Source organism: Dipodomys spectabilis, unplaced genomic scaffold, assembly GCF_019054845.1.
Source record: "Dipodomys spectabilis isolate Male_0828 unplaced genomic scaffold, ASM1905484v1 ptg000004l, whole genome shotgun sequence".
Lineage (NCBI taxonomy): Eukaryota > Metazoa > Chordata > Mammalia > Rodentia > Heteromyidae > Dipodomys > Dipodomys spectabilis.
In genome coordinates, this window is record NW_024870681.1 from 12,105,863 (window position 1) to 12,121,662 (window position 15,800).

Consider the following 15,800-nt stretch of genomic DNA (forward strand, 5'->3'; position numbering starts at 1 on the left):
CTCCAGCTCATCCATCTGGTCTCTCAGTGTCCCCCCGCTTGGTGGCCCATGAGGGTCAGCGATTATCTCTGTCTCATCACAGTGAGAACAAAGTGCTCATCCTCTTCTGTAACCTGGTAGGGTCAGGGCAGCAGGCCAGCAGGTATGTTTACCTTCATCTTGTTTCCATGGGATGTCTGGGATGTGTAGAAATTGTACTTGATATTCTGACTAGAATAGTTCTAACGTGGTACATGTACATATCTATTCCCAAGGCTACTAAACTAGGAGAGGAGAGTAAAGGTACTTTTTGATCAAGAGGCTCAGAACTAATTGCCTTCAGCAGATGGCTCCCATCATCTTTAATTAAACATCAGAGCTTTCCCATTAATTGTAGGAACAATGATTATTGTCTTCACAATTATTATTTTATGTAATAAAGAAAGGCTAGCAGTGCAGTCAGCTCAGGGCAAAGAAAACTGGCTGTAGAAAGAAAGAGAAGCAGGGAACGGTGGCACATGCCTATAATTCAGGCTACTCAGGAAGCGGAGGCAGAAGGATCATGAAGGTAAGATCAGCCAGGGCTATAGAGTGATATTTGTTTAGGAGAAAAGGAAAGGAAAAAGAAGAGGAAGAGGGGGGAAAAAACAAATCCATTTAATTTTTTTTAGATGAAATAGATTATTTTAGATAAAACAGTTTTACTATTTGTAGTGCAACATTATGCCCCCAAAACTCTGATAAACTATGGGTTGGAGGCATGGGGTGATAGGTTACTTACAGCATGAAGCTGAACTCCAGTACCGACGACAAGCAAACCAACAAACAGACCCTATAATCTAGAAAATGATAAGCATTAATGAAAAGTGACAGTACAACTTTGCAAAAGACAGCTTTCTGGGGCTGGGAAGGTGGCTCAGTGGTAGATCGCTTGCCTTGCATGCCTGAGGTCCTGGGTTCGATTCCTTAACACCACATAAGCAAAAAAAGAAAAAAAGCCGGAAGTGGCGCTGTGGCTCAGGTGGTAGAGCGCTAGCCTTGAGTTGAAGAGCTGAGGGACAGCGCCCAGGCCCAGAGTTCAGGCCCCATGACCGGACCCAAAAAAAAAAAAAAGACAGCTTTCTTATATAGTCCAGTTTTTACTGGCAAAATCTCTTCCCCACCCCCAGTCGCAAGGCAGGCCCTTGAATTTGAAAGACAAGCTTGAGTAAGGTGTTTACCAAGAAATGATAAAAGTGTTGGAAGTGATAGATAGATACGCTAATTAACCTGATTTGATAATTCCACAATATATTAAACCATTACATCTCACAAGTAACATATAATTATTATTAGTCAGCTGAAAATAACATAACACTTAAGAATGAAGTATTAAAAAGATAGAATTCTGCCAGGTGCTGATGACTCATGCCTATAATCCTAGTTACTCAGGAGACTGACATCTGAGGAGTGTAGTTTGTCAGCCCAGGCAGACAAATGGGAGAGACGGTTATTTCTAATTAACTAGCAACAAGCTAGAAGTGGAAGCATGGCTCAGAGTGCCAGACATGAGCAAAAACAGAAACAAAAACTAAATGAGAGCTTGAGGCCCCGAACACTCCTTCTGACCTCCACACACACAGACACACAAAGAAGGATAGAATTCTGGGCTGGAGGTATAGCCTGCTGGTTCAGTGTATGCTCAGCAAATGCAAGGGCCTAGGGTCCATCCCTAGCACCATCAAGATGCAGAATTCAATAAAGTGAGCTTAGATTGATAAGGAATTTCTAAAATAAAATCTGGAATAATAAACTGCAAAGAACAGCCAGTAACTTCTGGGGTGAGGGAAAAGGAGAAAGAGGGATTATTCTAGTAAAACAGAATGAAGTTTTATTTGTGAAATACTGTGGGTTTTTACATTTCTTTTTAATCTTTAGGTTTGGCCCACCATTCTTGATAAGGGAGGACAGAACTATTTCCTGGGCTCAGCTCCAACAGTGTATCCTCAGTAAAGTCTGCTGTCTCATGAGGACTGAGGGTTCTGCACAGGTATGCGTGTGTGTGCGTGTGTGTGCGTATGACTGAGTGCCTGCGGGTGTTGGGAAGGTGATCTAGGGAGAGAGAACAATTTGCCCTTCATGAGGGCAATGGTCATGTTATTTTACCATGTTGATATATGTGTACAGAGGTAACTATTTTGTGGCCAGTGACCTTTTAATCTTTTTTTGTTGTTGTTGTTTTGGTCCATTTTGGGGCTTGAACTCAGGGCATGGGCGGTCCCTGAGCTTCTCTGTGCTCAAGGCTAGTGTTGTACCACTTGAGCCACATGCCACTTCCGGTTTTTGAGTGGTTAGCTGAAGTTAACAGTCTCATAGGGCTTTTCTGCCTGGGTTGGCTTTGAACCACAATCCTCAGCTCTCAACCTCCAGAGTAGCTAGGATTACAGATGTGACTTACTGGTTGGTGCCTGGCTCCTTTTTAATCTTTATGGTTTTACCAAATACCTAGAAGGATGAAGCCTTTATTTTTTGTTGAATCGTTACAAATACCGTTGGAATAGCAGTGTGTATAGTATTCTCAACTCTTTCCTCTGTGTGTGTGTGTGTGTGTGTATGTGTGTGTGTGTGTGTGTGTATGTGTGTTTGTGTGTGTGTGTGTGTATGTGTGTTTGTGTGTGTGTATGCATGCCAGTCTTAGGGCTTGAACTCAGGGTCTGGGCACCACCCCTGAGCTTTTGGGTTCAAGGCTAATGCTTTACCACTTGAGCCACAGCTCTACTTCCAGTTTTTTGATGGTTAATTGAAGATAAGAGTCTCAAGGACTTTCCTGCCCAGGCTGGTTTTGAAGGGGATCCTCAGATCTCAGCCTCCTGAGTAGCTAAGATTACAGGTATGAGCGACTGGTGCCCGGCTCCTGTTATTTTAATGGCTTTCCATGGTTCCCCCAGAGTAGCCTATTGTAATTAATTGTAACTTACACATTTGGGCAGAAAATTTCAAAGGACTTGACTTACAATTTGTGTAGAAAATTTAGGTGGATGTTTGTGTCTGTATGTAAAAATCTAAAATTAAAAAAACTATTTTTTTTAGAACTTGAGATTAAAAGTTCAAGGAAAACATTTTTTGTCTTGTTTATTTACTTATTCTCTTATGAAATTAATATATATGTGTATATATATGTATATATATGTATATATACGTATATATATACATATATATACACACACATATATATTTAGCAGAGCACTTGTGGATCAGACCTGTCATACTTGTTCAAGAAGCTGAGATTTGAGGATTTCAGTTAAAAGTCAGCTTGGATGGGAAAATCCATGAGACTCATCTCCAATTAATCACCAAAAAACTGCAGTTCAAGTGGTTGAGTTCCAGCTTTGAGTGAAAAAGCTAAGGGACAGCACCCAGGTCCTGAGTTCAAGCCCTAATACCAACACACACACACACACACACACACACACACACACACACACACACACACACACACACACACACACACACACACACACACACACACACACACACACACACACACACCCCTCACCCAGGTCCTGAGTTCAAGCCCTAATACCAACACACACACACACACACACACACACACACACACACACACACACACACACACACACACACACACCCCTCTTATAACACCTTTCAAGTCATTGTTTTTGAGCTTCTACAGTATCAGAAACTCTTCTTTTGGCTGCCTGGCAAAGAATGTGTTGAATTTTTTAGGGATAGGTTAGTAGTACCAGAATCTTTTTTCTCTCTCACTATCCTCTTAATGAGAACCTTTTCTTTGGGAGATTCGCCAGGGTTTTTCCAGTGCTACTTCCTCATAACTGACATTTCTTTCCTGCTCAGAAAAATCCATATTGATTTAAGATTGACACCAAATACCACTCTGCTAAAGATCTTTGCTTGCATTTGTACCAACTTTATCTCTAAAGGATTTTGTTCATTGGAATATAGAACAGATCTGACCCAGGCCCCAAATTAGAAACCACTTGTCTACAAGTAGGTCAGGATCTGTGGGCTACTGATGGTTGAAAGAGGATGAAGTGACTTTTGTGTGAGCATTCATCTGGACTATCCTTGTCCTTTGCCTGTCACATACATGCACTTTTGCTTCTATAGAGTTTCTCATTTCAGTTTTAGAAACTAGTCAAGCATTTGGTAGGGCCAGCAGAATTCAACTACAGAAAATCTTGAGCTTGGTCGTGATGCTTTTTGTTTTCTTTTCTTTTTTTTTTTTGGGTCCAGTCATGGGGCCTGAACTCTGGGCCTGGGTGCTGTCCCTCAGCTCTTCAGCTGAAGGCTAGCGCTCTACCACTTGAGCCACAGCGCCACTTACGGCTTTTTTCTTTTTGCTTATGTGGTGTTGGGGAATCGAACCCAGGGCCTCATGCATGCAAGGCAAGCGCTCTACTACTGAGCCACCTTCCCAGCCCCTTGTGATGCTTTTTCAATAGCTCTGTTGGTCAACCCTGTGTTCTGTGTGGTTAGGAGGCTCTCTGGCTAGCTCACCTAGTTAACACAGGGTTCTTTTTAATACTGTATTAAATATTGGCTCAACCTGCTAATCATTTAGAAAGAATATATTCAAATTTTTCAACATGGAGCCAAAGAAATTACGAATCATGAGTGTATATTGAAAGTACTTAAAATGAATTTGCTTAGCCAAGAATAAAGGAGAGAAAAATGTTTCTTAACAAAAAACTTGATTAGCTAGAGGGGATTAATTTGCATGAACAATGAAGAAATATCATTTCAGAGATTTTTTTGTGGTCTCAGGGTAAATGTGTTTGTGTGTATGTGTATGCGTGTGTGCAAGTGCATGCACTACTCATGTATGTGTGTGTGTGTGTGTGTGTGTGTGTGTGTATGTATGTGTGTGTGTGTGGCCAATGCTGGCAGGATCAGCTGCCTTCATGAAGATGTTAACTTTGTTGATAGATGGTCGTGCAATGTAAACAGCATGGGTCAAATAGAGGGGACAGGAGAAAGTGTTCTCTGAGGGTGTTCTTAAGAAGTACATGCTCCTGTGGTCAGCCTTGAGTCAAAGCCATTAATTTGTTCTTTGTTGAAAACATAGGTCACTGTGTGATTATGGTCCTGGTAGATGCACCAGCTCCTTTTACTTCACATTACTACAGGAAAGTCCTAAGGAACCTGACTGGTGAATCCGCTTATTCTGCCCAAAGAATTTGGCAGGATTTCTTTTTTTGTGGTGTTGGGGATCAAATCGAGACCTTTCATTAGACAAGTACTCTACCCCTGAGCTATATCCTCAGCCCTAAAAGTTCAGGCTGAAGATACTAATTAATTAGTGAATTACTAACACATAAGTAGTCGTTGTTTATTAGTTGTTTATCTATTATTATTATTATTATTTCATGGTACTATGGAAATCCAGGGCTAGGTTGTTTTATTTTTATTTTTGTTTTTATTTTCCTTATGGTTGGTGCTCTACAACTTAAGTCACACCTCCAGTTCTAGATTGTTTTTTGGTAGTTAATTGAAGATAAGGGTCTCACAGACTTTTCTGTCTAGTCTGGCTTTGAACCTCGAATCTCAGATCTCAGCTTCCTGAGTAGTTAGACACATATGTGCACATATGTACGTGCACGCATGCGCGCACACACACACACACACACACACACACACACACACACACACACACAATAGTATAAATCTCAAAAAAAGAAGTGAAGACTATAAGATATGATTTAAAAAAAACAATTGTTCAGAGAATATTCAAAATCCAGTTATGGAAAAAGTGATTGTACTTTTTGATAAATTCAAAAGAGTTTAATTGAAGAGTTTAATTTAGATCACACAATGACCACATGATGGCTGCTTTGCCTTGGCAGAACCTGGGATCTCTGTTCTCCATCCGTGTTGTCGGTCTTTCCCTGGCCTGCAGCTACTTATCCCCACAGGACAGCTGTCCCCTCTGCCACTGGGCAGTTGACAGGTAAGGAAGAGAAGGCATGTACGTTCATTGTCCTAGACTCCCCAGATTTAAATCGCCACGCTTCCCCTATCCAAGCGGAACTCCTACAGCTCCCACCTTGCAGGCCTCCTTTACAGTAGAAATGGGGAATTTGAGAGTCCTGAAGAAAGAGGCTTAGATACAGGTCCCCTTGTGTGTCTCTTGAGAATCGACCTTTCCAGTATTTTCAGGGCTGAGCTGCTTTGAAGGATGGCCTAGAGCGAGGACGGGATGGGCCAAGGATGGGGGGGGTCTGGGGGGGGGCGGTATCTCCCATTCCCACCACACAACAAATGTACTTCTCCTCTTTGGGAGGGAATGAGAAGGAAAGAGGGAATGGCAGTCTGCTCAAGGCTTAGCTCTCTCTGATCTACAGAGAGATGAGGCAGTGTTTGCCTGTAACCAGCAGGGACCCCAGCCACACCTGGCTTCCCCTGGCACGTTCCCCCCCCCCCCCCCCCCCCCCGCCTCTCCCCAGCTTCCCTCCCCCTTTCTCCCTCTCTCATACAAGTCTCACGGACTTTTCTGCCCTGGCTGGTTTTGAACTGTGATATTCACATGTCAGCCTCCTGAGCAGCCAGGATTTGAGGCTATAAATTCTGACCAGTTCTAGGTGTGGACTTGGTCACTATTTCTATCTGCCCTATTGATTCAGCGTGAAATATCCAGCCCTCCCTTTCCTCCCTGCCCCACCCCTTCTGTTTAAGGCTGGCCAATCTCTCCTGAAAGGTGCTGAGCCCCAGCAGTTGAGAAGAATCATAGGTTGGCTCACATGGAGATGTCTATATATTGGAGGGTGGGGAAGGAGGTGGTATTTTAGGCGGTGAGGTGGCTTGTGGGTGCTCCTGCACTGTAGTGGTAGTGGGGAAGTTAGTGGCTCTCCTTGGGCTTTATCAGAACTGGATGTTGGTGTGACACCCACATATTCCTGCAGAATGATGCTAGAGACACTGAGAAGGTAGTTGGACTATATTGGGACAGTTCATCTGTGTTCTTGAAGTCACCAAAAAGCCTTAGAGCTGCCACCTCTTACTGAGGAAGAGAAGAGAAAACATGGATAGGTTTGGTGGTGCTAAGCCTTAACTTTCTGCTTAGGTTGGGGCATTTCACTTTGGAACCTCAATCACAGGTAGGAAGCCGACTGCTGAGCCCCACTAAGCTGTGGAAAGGAGGCTCGGTGTTTTCTGATGGGCTCCCCTATTTTTCTCCTCAGGGCTTTGCACATCAGGAAGCCAGGTGGCCCCCCCCACATCAAGCTGGCTGTGGAGTGGGATAGTTCTATCAAGGAGAGGTGAGTTCATGGAATCTGCCTTCTGGTGACCTCCCTGGGCCTATAAACCTTCCCTGGACTCAGTTTCTCTGGAATGACTGGAAGGCAGTGTGTGAGCAAATACTTGACCCATCCCCCCTGCAGACCTTAATGAGTACCATCTGATGGAGAAAGCCAGGATGCTCCTGGTAATTGTGATGATGGGGCGGGGGGGCTGGGCATCCATTGCTTACATAGCCCTCCCCCTGGGATGCTCATGCTCTGGGCACTTTATTTGCCCTTTACCATTCATTATAGCCTATGGGTGGGTACCATAAGGTAGATACTATTTGCTCCATACTTCTCTGCAGTGGAGACTGAGGTACACAGGAGGGTAAGCAGTTGCTTAAGTCACACAGCTCGTATATGCAGAGCTGGGATTTGAACCCAGGACATCTGGCTTGAGTCCAGCTCTTTATCATGCTCCTTTTTTTTGGGGGGGGGTCCGGTTGTGGGGCCTGAACTCTGGGCCTGGGCGCTGTCCCTCAGGTCTTCAGCTCAAGGCTAGTGCTCTACCACTTGTGCCACAGCACCACTTCCGACTTTTGTTTTTTTGCTTATGTGGTGCTGAGGAATCGAACCCAGGACCTCATGCATGCGAGGCAAGCGCTCTACCATTGAGCCACCTTCCCAGCCTTTTATCATGCTTCTTGACTCCCTTTATATCACTGGCCATATCCAGCTTTATTTGTCAACAGACATTTCGGTCCAATAGCGATTTATTAGTCTCTCATCAGTATGCAGGCCTTATACTGGGCAGTGAAAAGCATGGATAAGCCCCAACACCTAGTCCTTCCAGACTTGCTAGAGGGAGACAGGTGATTCCCATAACAGAAAGTGAGCAGAGCTGGTGCTCAAGGCTCAAGCCTGCACCGATCTGAGGATGGTGGTTTGAAGCCATTCTGGGCAGGAAAGTCCATGAGACTCTTATTTCCAAATAACTAGTAAAGCTAAGAGTGCAGCTGTGGTTCAGATAGTAGAGTGCCAGTCTTGAGCACAAAAACTCGAGTTCAAGTCCCATTACTGGTTTAGAAAGAGAAGTTAGGAAGGGAGGGAGGAAGAAAGTAAGAAAAAGAGAAACAGAAGAGAGAAAAAGAGAAAGAAAAAGAGCGTATAGGAGAGTTCCAGGAACCACATTGGTTCCTATAGGGAAGGTGCAGCTTTGCACTGCTTAATGCCCTCCACCAGGTTTGCTGTGAGGAGAAGACAGAGGAGACCCCTCTTGGAGGGGGAACCCCTGAATGCCACGGTGTCCTGTCTCTGTTCAGGCTATTCGGAAGCCTCCAGGAGGAGCGGGTCCAGGATGCGGACAGTGTGTGGCGGCAGCAGGCGGCGCACCAGCAGCCCAGCTGTACCCTGGACGAATGTTTTCAGTCCTACACCAAGGAGGAGCAGGTCCTGTCCTGGGGTCCTCTCCCTGGTGGGTGGTGGTGGTAGCGGTAGTAGTGGAGGCTGGCTGCCTCATTAGTAAGTTGACTGAAGGCTGTGAGGGAGGCCTCGTGCCTCATGATCCTGGGGCTTCTTTTACAGCTGGCCCAGGATGACGCTTGGAAATGTCCACACTGCAAGGTCCTCCAGCAAGGCATGGTGAAGCTGAGCTTGTGGACCCTGCCTGACATCCTCATCATCCACCTGAAAAGGTTCTGTCAGGTGGGGGAGAAAAGGAACAAGCTCTCCACACTGGTGAAGTTTCCACTGTCTGGCCTGGACATGGCCCCGCATGTGGCACAGAAGAGCGCTAGCTCCAAGCCGGTGCCTGGCCCCTGGCCCTCCTGGCAGCAGCCGACCCACCTCCCTACTGCCTATCCGCTGGACTTCTTGTACGACCTGTATGCCGTCTGCAACCACCACGGCAGTCTGCAAGGTGGGCATTACACAGGTGAGCCTTGCCTTGCCTCTCTGCATGGGGTCGCCATGGCCACATGGCTCTGCTGTGGCCTGAGCCTCTGCTGCCCCCTCACCCCCCTGTCCCCACCCCGCACCCCCCCATCCTCAGAATGCTGAGCCCTGTTGGCTCTCTGCTGGCTGACTGCTCCCTAGAGAGTGTGCACAAGGACATCGACTTCACCCCTGGCTCCAGCTGAAGAGCTGATGTCCTGCTTAGGCAAGTTAGAGGTTAGAATATAAAGTCAAATACTGCCCAAATTTTTCAGACGTATCAGATGTCGGAGGGCAATTATTAGAACCAACAGAGTAATATTTATCCTAGTCTGTGATTCAATACCTGGAATCTCACTTATCAGATTTGGTATCTGTTTTTTTCCCTGTGGGGTGCTTTTTTCTGTTTTGATTTTTCTTTTCCTTCCTTCCTTCCTTCCTTCCTTCCTTCCTTCCTTCCTTCCTTCCTTCCTTCCTTCCTTCCTTCCTTCCTTCCTTCCTCCCTCCCTTCCTCCCTTCCTCCCTTCCTCCCTTCTTCCCTTCTCTCCCTCCCTTCCTCTCTCCCTCCTTCCCTCCCTTTCTTCCTTTTTTTTTAATGCTTGTACTGGTACTTGAACTGGGGACCATGGAATGTGTTTAGCCTGGGAAACTGGAAAAGCAGAGAAGACAGACACTCTGAGAACAGCCCAGTGGCATCTCTTTATCTTAAGGTCAGAATGCAGCCTTGATCACATCTTGATTTTATACCAGTGAGGCCCTGCTTGGATTTGTTTTTCTGTTTTACTTCCTGGCTTCTACAAGAATACCTTTGTGTTGTTCTAAGTAGCAGCAGCACTAGGAAACTTCCTGATAGTCTCTCATTTTCATCACCTTTCCCATCTTTGCATTGCCTTTCTTTTCTCTAGGAGATAGGCTCAATTTCATCTTGTCACTGTGTCACTGCAGGGTCTCACTGTGGCTGGGAAGCACTCCTTCCTTCTCTTAGGTCTTTGTCAGAGCACTCTGGTTTGGTTCTTGACTCACCTGGCCCGGCCTTTTGTGGTACCTGACTGATTCAGTTCTGAGCCTCTTGGGGGTACATCCTGGTGAATGGCTCCCTTCCATACCTATCCTCCTCCACCTCCTCCAAGTTGACACTTGGACTTGAACTCCATCACCTTGGCTCCTGGAGTACCACTCCTGCCTCTGCTTGCTAGGCTCTCCAAATCTGAGCAGCTGCTTTCTCTCTCATTGTCATTTTGACGCTTTCTTTCTTTCTACATACTGGAAGCCTGGTCGTTACAGTTCAGAAATGTCTGTTTTTAGAAATCTCAAATGCCTTCTGTTTCATCTTAAATATGTTGAATATGTGCTGAATCCCTCATTTCAGAACTCACACAGCCTAAAAAAAGATAAATTGTGAAAAGTTTATCCCATGTATGTACCTTACTTATCCTTCCTATGTTCAAGGGTGACCCCCAAGACTCCCCCTCCCCCCACCACAAAGGTGACCATACCCTGGCCTCCATTCATGAATAACTCTCACCTGTATCCCATACTCAAAGGTGATCCCACCTGCCACCACCCCCAGCATTCAACCACTTGTAATTACCTCTCCTCTGTTCCATTCTTTCTGTAAATACCAAGCAATTAGGAGTTATTTTCCTATCCATTCTATTACTTATTTCATGTATTTCCAATAAAGGTATTGCCTTTTTTAGATACATTTGGCATTTTTCTCTTTTTCCCCCCTAAAATCTATCTTGGAAGCCTTTACAGATATATAAAAAGCTTCTCCATCTTCATCTATAAATGCACTGGACAGCTATATCAATTTATTAAGTCAGTGCCCTGCAGGTGGACATTCGGCTGGTTCATTCTTTTGCTGTTACAGATATTACTCTCAACCCATTACATGTGTCATTACCTACGTGTCCACGTTGATAGGTAGGGTGAAATCTCAGAATTGGGATAGCTTTGTGTGTGTGTGTGTGTGTGTGTGTGTGTGTGTGTGCAATACAGGGGATCAAACTCAGGGCTGTTTGCATGTGAGGCCAGTGTTCTACCTCTCATAGGGTTCTGGTCATTTTCCCCTAGAAGATACCTCTTTGTCCCAACCACCACTCACTAAGTTCACTTAGTTCCTTCCTTAAGATGATATCTGCCATACTGAATATCTATGTTTGTGTTGGGTCCATTTGTGGACTTTGGCTTTTTTGTATTATTTATTTTTTGTCCCATTGACTGAAAGTTCAAGCCTATGAGTTCTACCTTGGTCTTTCTGGTCATTGGCCTCTAGCCTTAAGCTTATGCAGGGACTGTCAGACATTATTCAACTCATTAGCATAGAGAAAGAAATCCTTGCTTTGTTGATTCCGAGGTTAGGAAGCATTTCACAGCATTACAGAAGCCATTTGAAGATTTTTAAGTAGAGGAGTAAAAGCATAATTTTAATATGCTGATTGAAATGTTCAGTCTGGGGGAGGATGACCCCTCTAGCAGGAGGGGTCAAGAATGGGAGCTGGCCTTCCAGCTTGGGAGATGTTTCTGGGCTGCAAGTGAGACCTGGTATTAGCAAAGTATTCATGCTTTGGAAGGAGAATCAGTTAAGAATCGCCTTTGGATGCGGTATGGTAGGAAGGGAGAAGAAGAGCAAAGATGGACTCATGGTGCCTGGCTCAGATTTGTGCAAGGGTCAGCACACTGTGGCCCAGTCTAGGGCCTGTGTATCACTGACGGTTAAAATAGTTCTCTAAAGGTGATAAGGAAAAAAAACAAAAGGAGCATGAAGGACATGTGACAGAGTGTGTGTGGCCCAGTGTAATCTGTAAAGCCTGAAGTATTTGCTTATCTGGCTTATTATAAGAATAGTTTACTAACTTCCAAATCAGTGGGTTTTGGTAGTGCTCCCAAAGCTGGGGGGCAAGGAAAAGTACTTTGTCGTTGTTTGACTCTCCCAAGTCATGTTCATTATCTTTCCTTCAATGTTTGAGTATAGTTCTTAGGATGAAAAGAGGGATTCCCAAAATCCTAGTTTCTCTTCTTGTGTGTGTGTGTATATGTATGTGTGTGTGTGTGTTGTGTGTGTTGTGTGTGTGTTTGCACATGCGCGCGTGTGTGTGCCAGATTGGGGCTTGAATCAGGGCTTTTTTTTTTTTTTTTAACTCAAGGCTGGTGCTCTAACATTTGGGCCACAACTCCATGTCTGGGCTTTTGGTGATTAATTGGAGGTAAGAGTTTCCTGCCGGTACTGACTTCAAACAGTGATCCTCAGATCTTGGCCTTTTAAGTAGGAATACAGGTGTAAGCCTCTGGTGGTCAGCCTAGTTAATATTTTATTATATACCTGGGCAGAGATATTTTAAATCTAGAAAGCAATGGGTTGAAAGTTGACATTGTCTGGATGTATAATGTGTGGCTCACTTTTATGGGAGATTTTGCTGAATAAAGGCTACAGTATGAAGATTCATCTTAAACCAACCTACTGTAGCAGTAAGAATTGTGAGTATAACTTATGAATCATTGCAGAGTCTACAAATTCATTTTTGGCCCCAGATGGACTTCTTTTTTTTCCCTTATTCTACTTGAAGCATGCCCAATTTTCAGTCAGCTCTGCCTTGGGAGCTAGAATCACTGAGACTTGGGGTTTGGCCCTTTGCAGCCTATTGCCGGAACTCTCTGGATGGCCAGTGGTACAGCTACGATGACAGCACAGTGGAACCACTTGGAGAAGATGAGGTCAACACCAGAGGGGCATACATCCTGTTTTATCAGAAGCGGAACAGCATCCCACCCTGGTCAGCCAGCAGCTCCATGAGAGGTGGGCACCCCTGCTTTTTGGGGATGGGTGGGGAAGAGAAGGATGCTTAATTGAACATCCAGGACCAGGAAGGTTGGCAGGGATGGAAAAGAAGAAGTCCTGGATGCTGCTATAAAGAAACCCTAGACCCCTTAGACTAGAAGCCCATCCATCAGGCTGTGGGATGGATAATATTGTAAACCAAGAAAGGGGAGAAGAATCATTTTTGGGTATCTTTGGCAGATGATGTTTGGGAGTGTGGGGTTCCCTTTTCCCAGTCTCATATGGTGCTAGATTTGATTAATGTGTGCCACATATACCCAAGTGATTGCTGTTTGAAAGGGAAGGGCTGTTATAAAAGCTACAAGACCTTTCTAGAAAATGTTACTTAAAAGCATGCCAGTCATTTCTTTATTAGCCTCAAACTTGCTTGGAAATCTAGATGATTAAAACAATGCCATAGCTAACCCTTTTATGTGACCCGCAAACCAGCCATTTTAGTCTTTGGGATGAAAGAGTATTAAAAAAAAAAAATCAGCTGTGTACTGATGGCTTATACCTGTAATCCTAGCTACTCAAGAGCTATGGATCATGGTTTGAAACCAGCCCAGGCAGAAAAGCCAGTGAGATTCTTATCTCCAGTTAACCACCCAAAAGCCCAGAGTGGAGCTATGGCTCAAGTGGTAGAGAGCTAGCCTTGAGCAGATAAAGCTAAAGGACAGTCAGTGCCCAGGCCTTGAGTTCATACCCTAGTACTGGTGAAACAAAACACAACAAAAACAGATTTTCTCCTAGTTATTTCTGGGGGGGAAAATGGCCAGATGAAACCAAGATTTCTCAGCATGTCTAAATCAAACCTAATTCAAGTCTGCCTTCTATTTTTAAAATGTAGATATTGAAAGAGCAATAAGATCCTTAGTATGTGACAGAAAGGCTGGTTTTCTTATTGTCCAGCCCAATAAAGACCTGTTCCTCCAGATAAGAGTAGGTGTGCTATGCTGAAGCACTGATCTCTGGGTATGCCCCTCTAAGTCTACCTAGCTCATTTGTATGTTGATATATGGGAACTGAAGACCCAATGCTGTTAATCTGATTCTGTGGTAAACGATAAAGTCCTTTGACTGTGCAAAAACAAATAGGAAAAACTAGTTAGGAAGCCAGAGTTGGTGTCAAGCCATTTCGTAGAAGGCATTTTTGTACTCATTAGTGAGTGTGAAAAATTTGGTGCCCCAATGTCTCTCTGAATTTGCATGCTGATCACCTGGGTGGCCATTCTTCATGGTTCCTTCAGTGCTAGAGTCCTGGACCGAAGGTGGGCTTGAGGGTCTGGTTGTAAGATGCTCCCCCTAGAGCCTTGCGGGGATGGTTTGGGTCTAGCCTCTCCCTCTCTGTGCTTCCTGTGCAGGCTCCACCAGCTCCTCCTTGTCTGACCACTGGCTCATGAGGCTCAGCAGCAACAATGGGAATAGCACGGCGGGCAGCCTGCTCTCCTGGAGCTCTGCCCCCTGCCCTTCCCTGGCCCGGGTGCCTGACTCTCCTGTCTTCACAAACAGTCTTGGCAACCAGGACAAGGGTATGTTGGTTCAGTTTCCTGATTTTCATTTCATCATCTGTCTATAACAATCATTATTGCTCTGCTTTCTGAAAATTTGGTACTTCATAGGCTTGAGTCTAGCTAGAGTCAATCATTTTGAGAGGGTTTTGCTATGAGCTGCCCTTACCTGTCTCCCTTCTCTTGTCTTGTTTTCCCATCCATAGCCTGGGGTTGTTCATTGGTAAAGTCAACCAGCTACAGATTAAATATCTGGGGGGAAAAATTGTACCAGTGCTGAACACATAGACTTTTTTGTTATCATTATTTCCAATTCAATTTGGTATAACAACTGTTTACATCACATTTCCACTGTATTAGGTAGTATGGCAATCTAGAGCTGATTTCAAGTATGTGGGAGGATGTATGATGACAACAGAACGCCAAAACACAGTGAAAAACAGAGCTGGAATCATGACTTTTAGCAATAAAGCATCTGTTCAGAAGTTTTAGGCCCTGAGTTCAAAACGTAGTATTTCCCTCCACTACAAAAAATATTCCCCATTGTAAAAAAAAAGGGGGGTCATTTTATGTATTTATCCAGTTGTAATAAGATTTGGAGCTATTGCCAGAGCATCTTGAATCTGGAAATCAAAAATCCAAAAACCTCAAAAATCTGAAATATATCTGGAAATCCAAAATCCAAAAACCTCCAAAATCTGAAATATATCACCATGGTACCACATGTGGAAAATATCCTCACCATGAAACTTTGTCTTAGGCACAAAATTTATTTTTTTTTAAAGAAGTAAAATTATCTTCAGGCTATGTGCATAAGGTATATATGAAACAGAATACTTTTATATTTAAACCTGGATCCCATCCTTAAGATATCTCATTATGAATATGCAAATATTCCAAAATCTGAAACACATACAAAACCCTGCACACTTCTGGTCCCAAGTATTTTGTATAAGGGATATACAGCCTGTACTGCTATAATATTTTTGTTCCTATCTTTTGGTGTACATATGTCTGCACTTCTGTTGGGGATACTTAGCATGGAATTGCTGGATTACAGAATATGATTCATCAGTTACTTGTTAACTTAAACTTACGTCACCATTGTCTCTAAGTACCCAGCATGTGTCTTGGCAAGTACCATGGGACACTATAGCAAGGAAATGAATGAATTTGGGTTTCAAGGGGATTGTACCTTACAGAATTGGGCAGATATAAGAACACCTTACTTTTGCAGTTATTAGGGAAACAACCATCTTAAAAAAATTGTTAGGGATCTCTCTCCTAGGACCATGTCCTGGGACAAGGGCATCTCCAG

At 44.2% G+C, this 15,800-nt stretch overlaps 1 protein-coding gene across 3 annotated transcripts in view; it reads left to right on the forward strand.

Annotated features, from left to right (window-relative positions):
• The window catches only part of Usp43 (ubiquitin specific peptidase 43), a 49,017-nt gene that overhangs the window by 25,715 nt on the left and 7,502 nt on the right, over window positions 1–15,800 (forward strand). For 2 of the 3 annotated variants that reach the window (XM_042694167.1, XM_042694184.1), the window contains exons 7-14: window positions 7–142; window positions 1,897–2,008; window positions 5,844–5,947; window positions 7,179–7,256; window positions 8,543–8,669; window positions 8,805–9,153; window positions 12,793–12,951; window positions 14,336–14,503. In XM_042694167.1, coding sequence (XP_042550101.1) covers window positions 7–142; window positions 1,897–2,008; window positions 5,844–5,947; window positions 7,179–7,256; window positions 8,543–8,669; window positions 8,805–9,153; window positions 12,793–12,951; window positions 14,336–14,503 — 1,233 coding nt within the window. The remainder of the gene's footprint in view (window positions 1–6; window positions 143–1,896; window positions 2,009–5,843; window positions 5,948–7,178; window positions 7,257–8,542; window positions 8,670–8,804; window positions 9,154–12,792; window positions 12,952–14,335; window positions 14,504–15,800) is intronic. The other variant, XM_042694176.1, reaches the window with a different exon arrangement.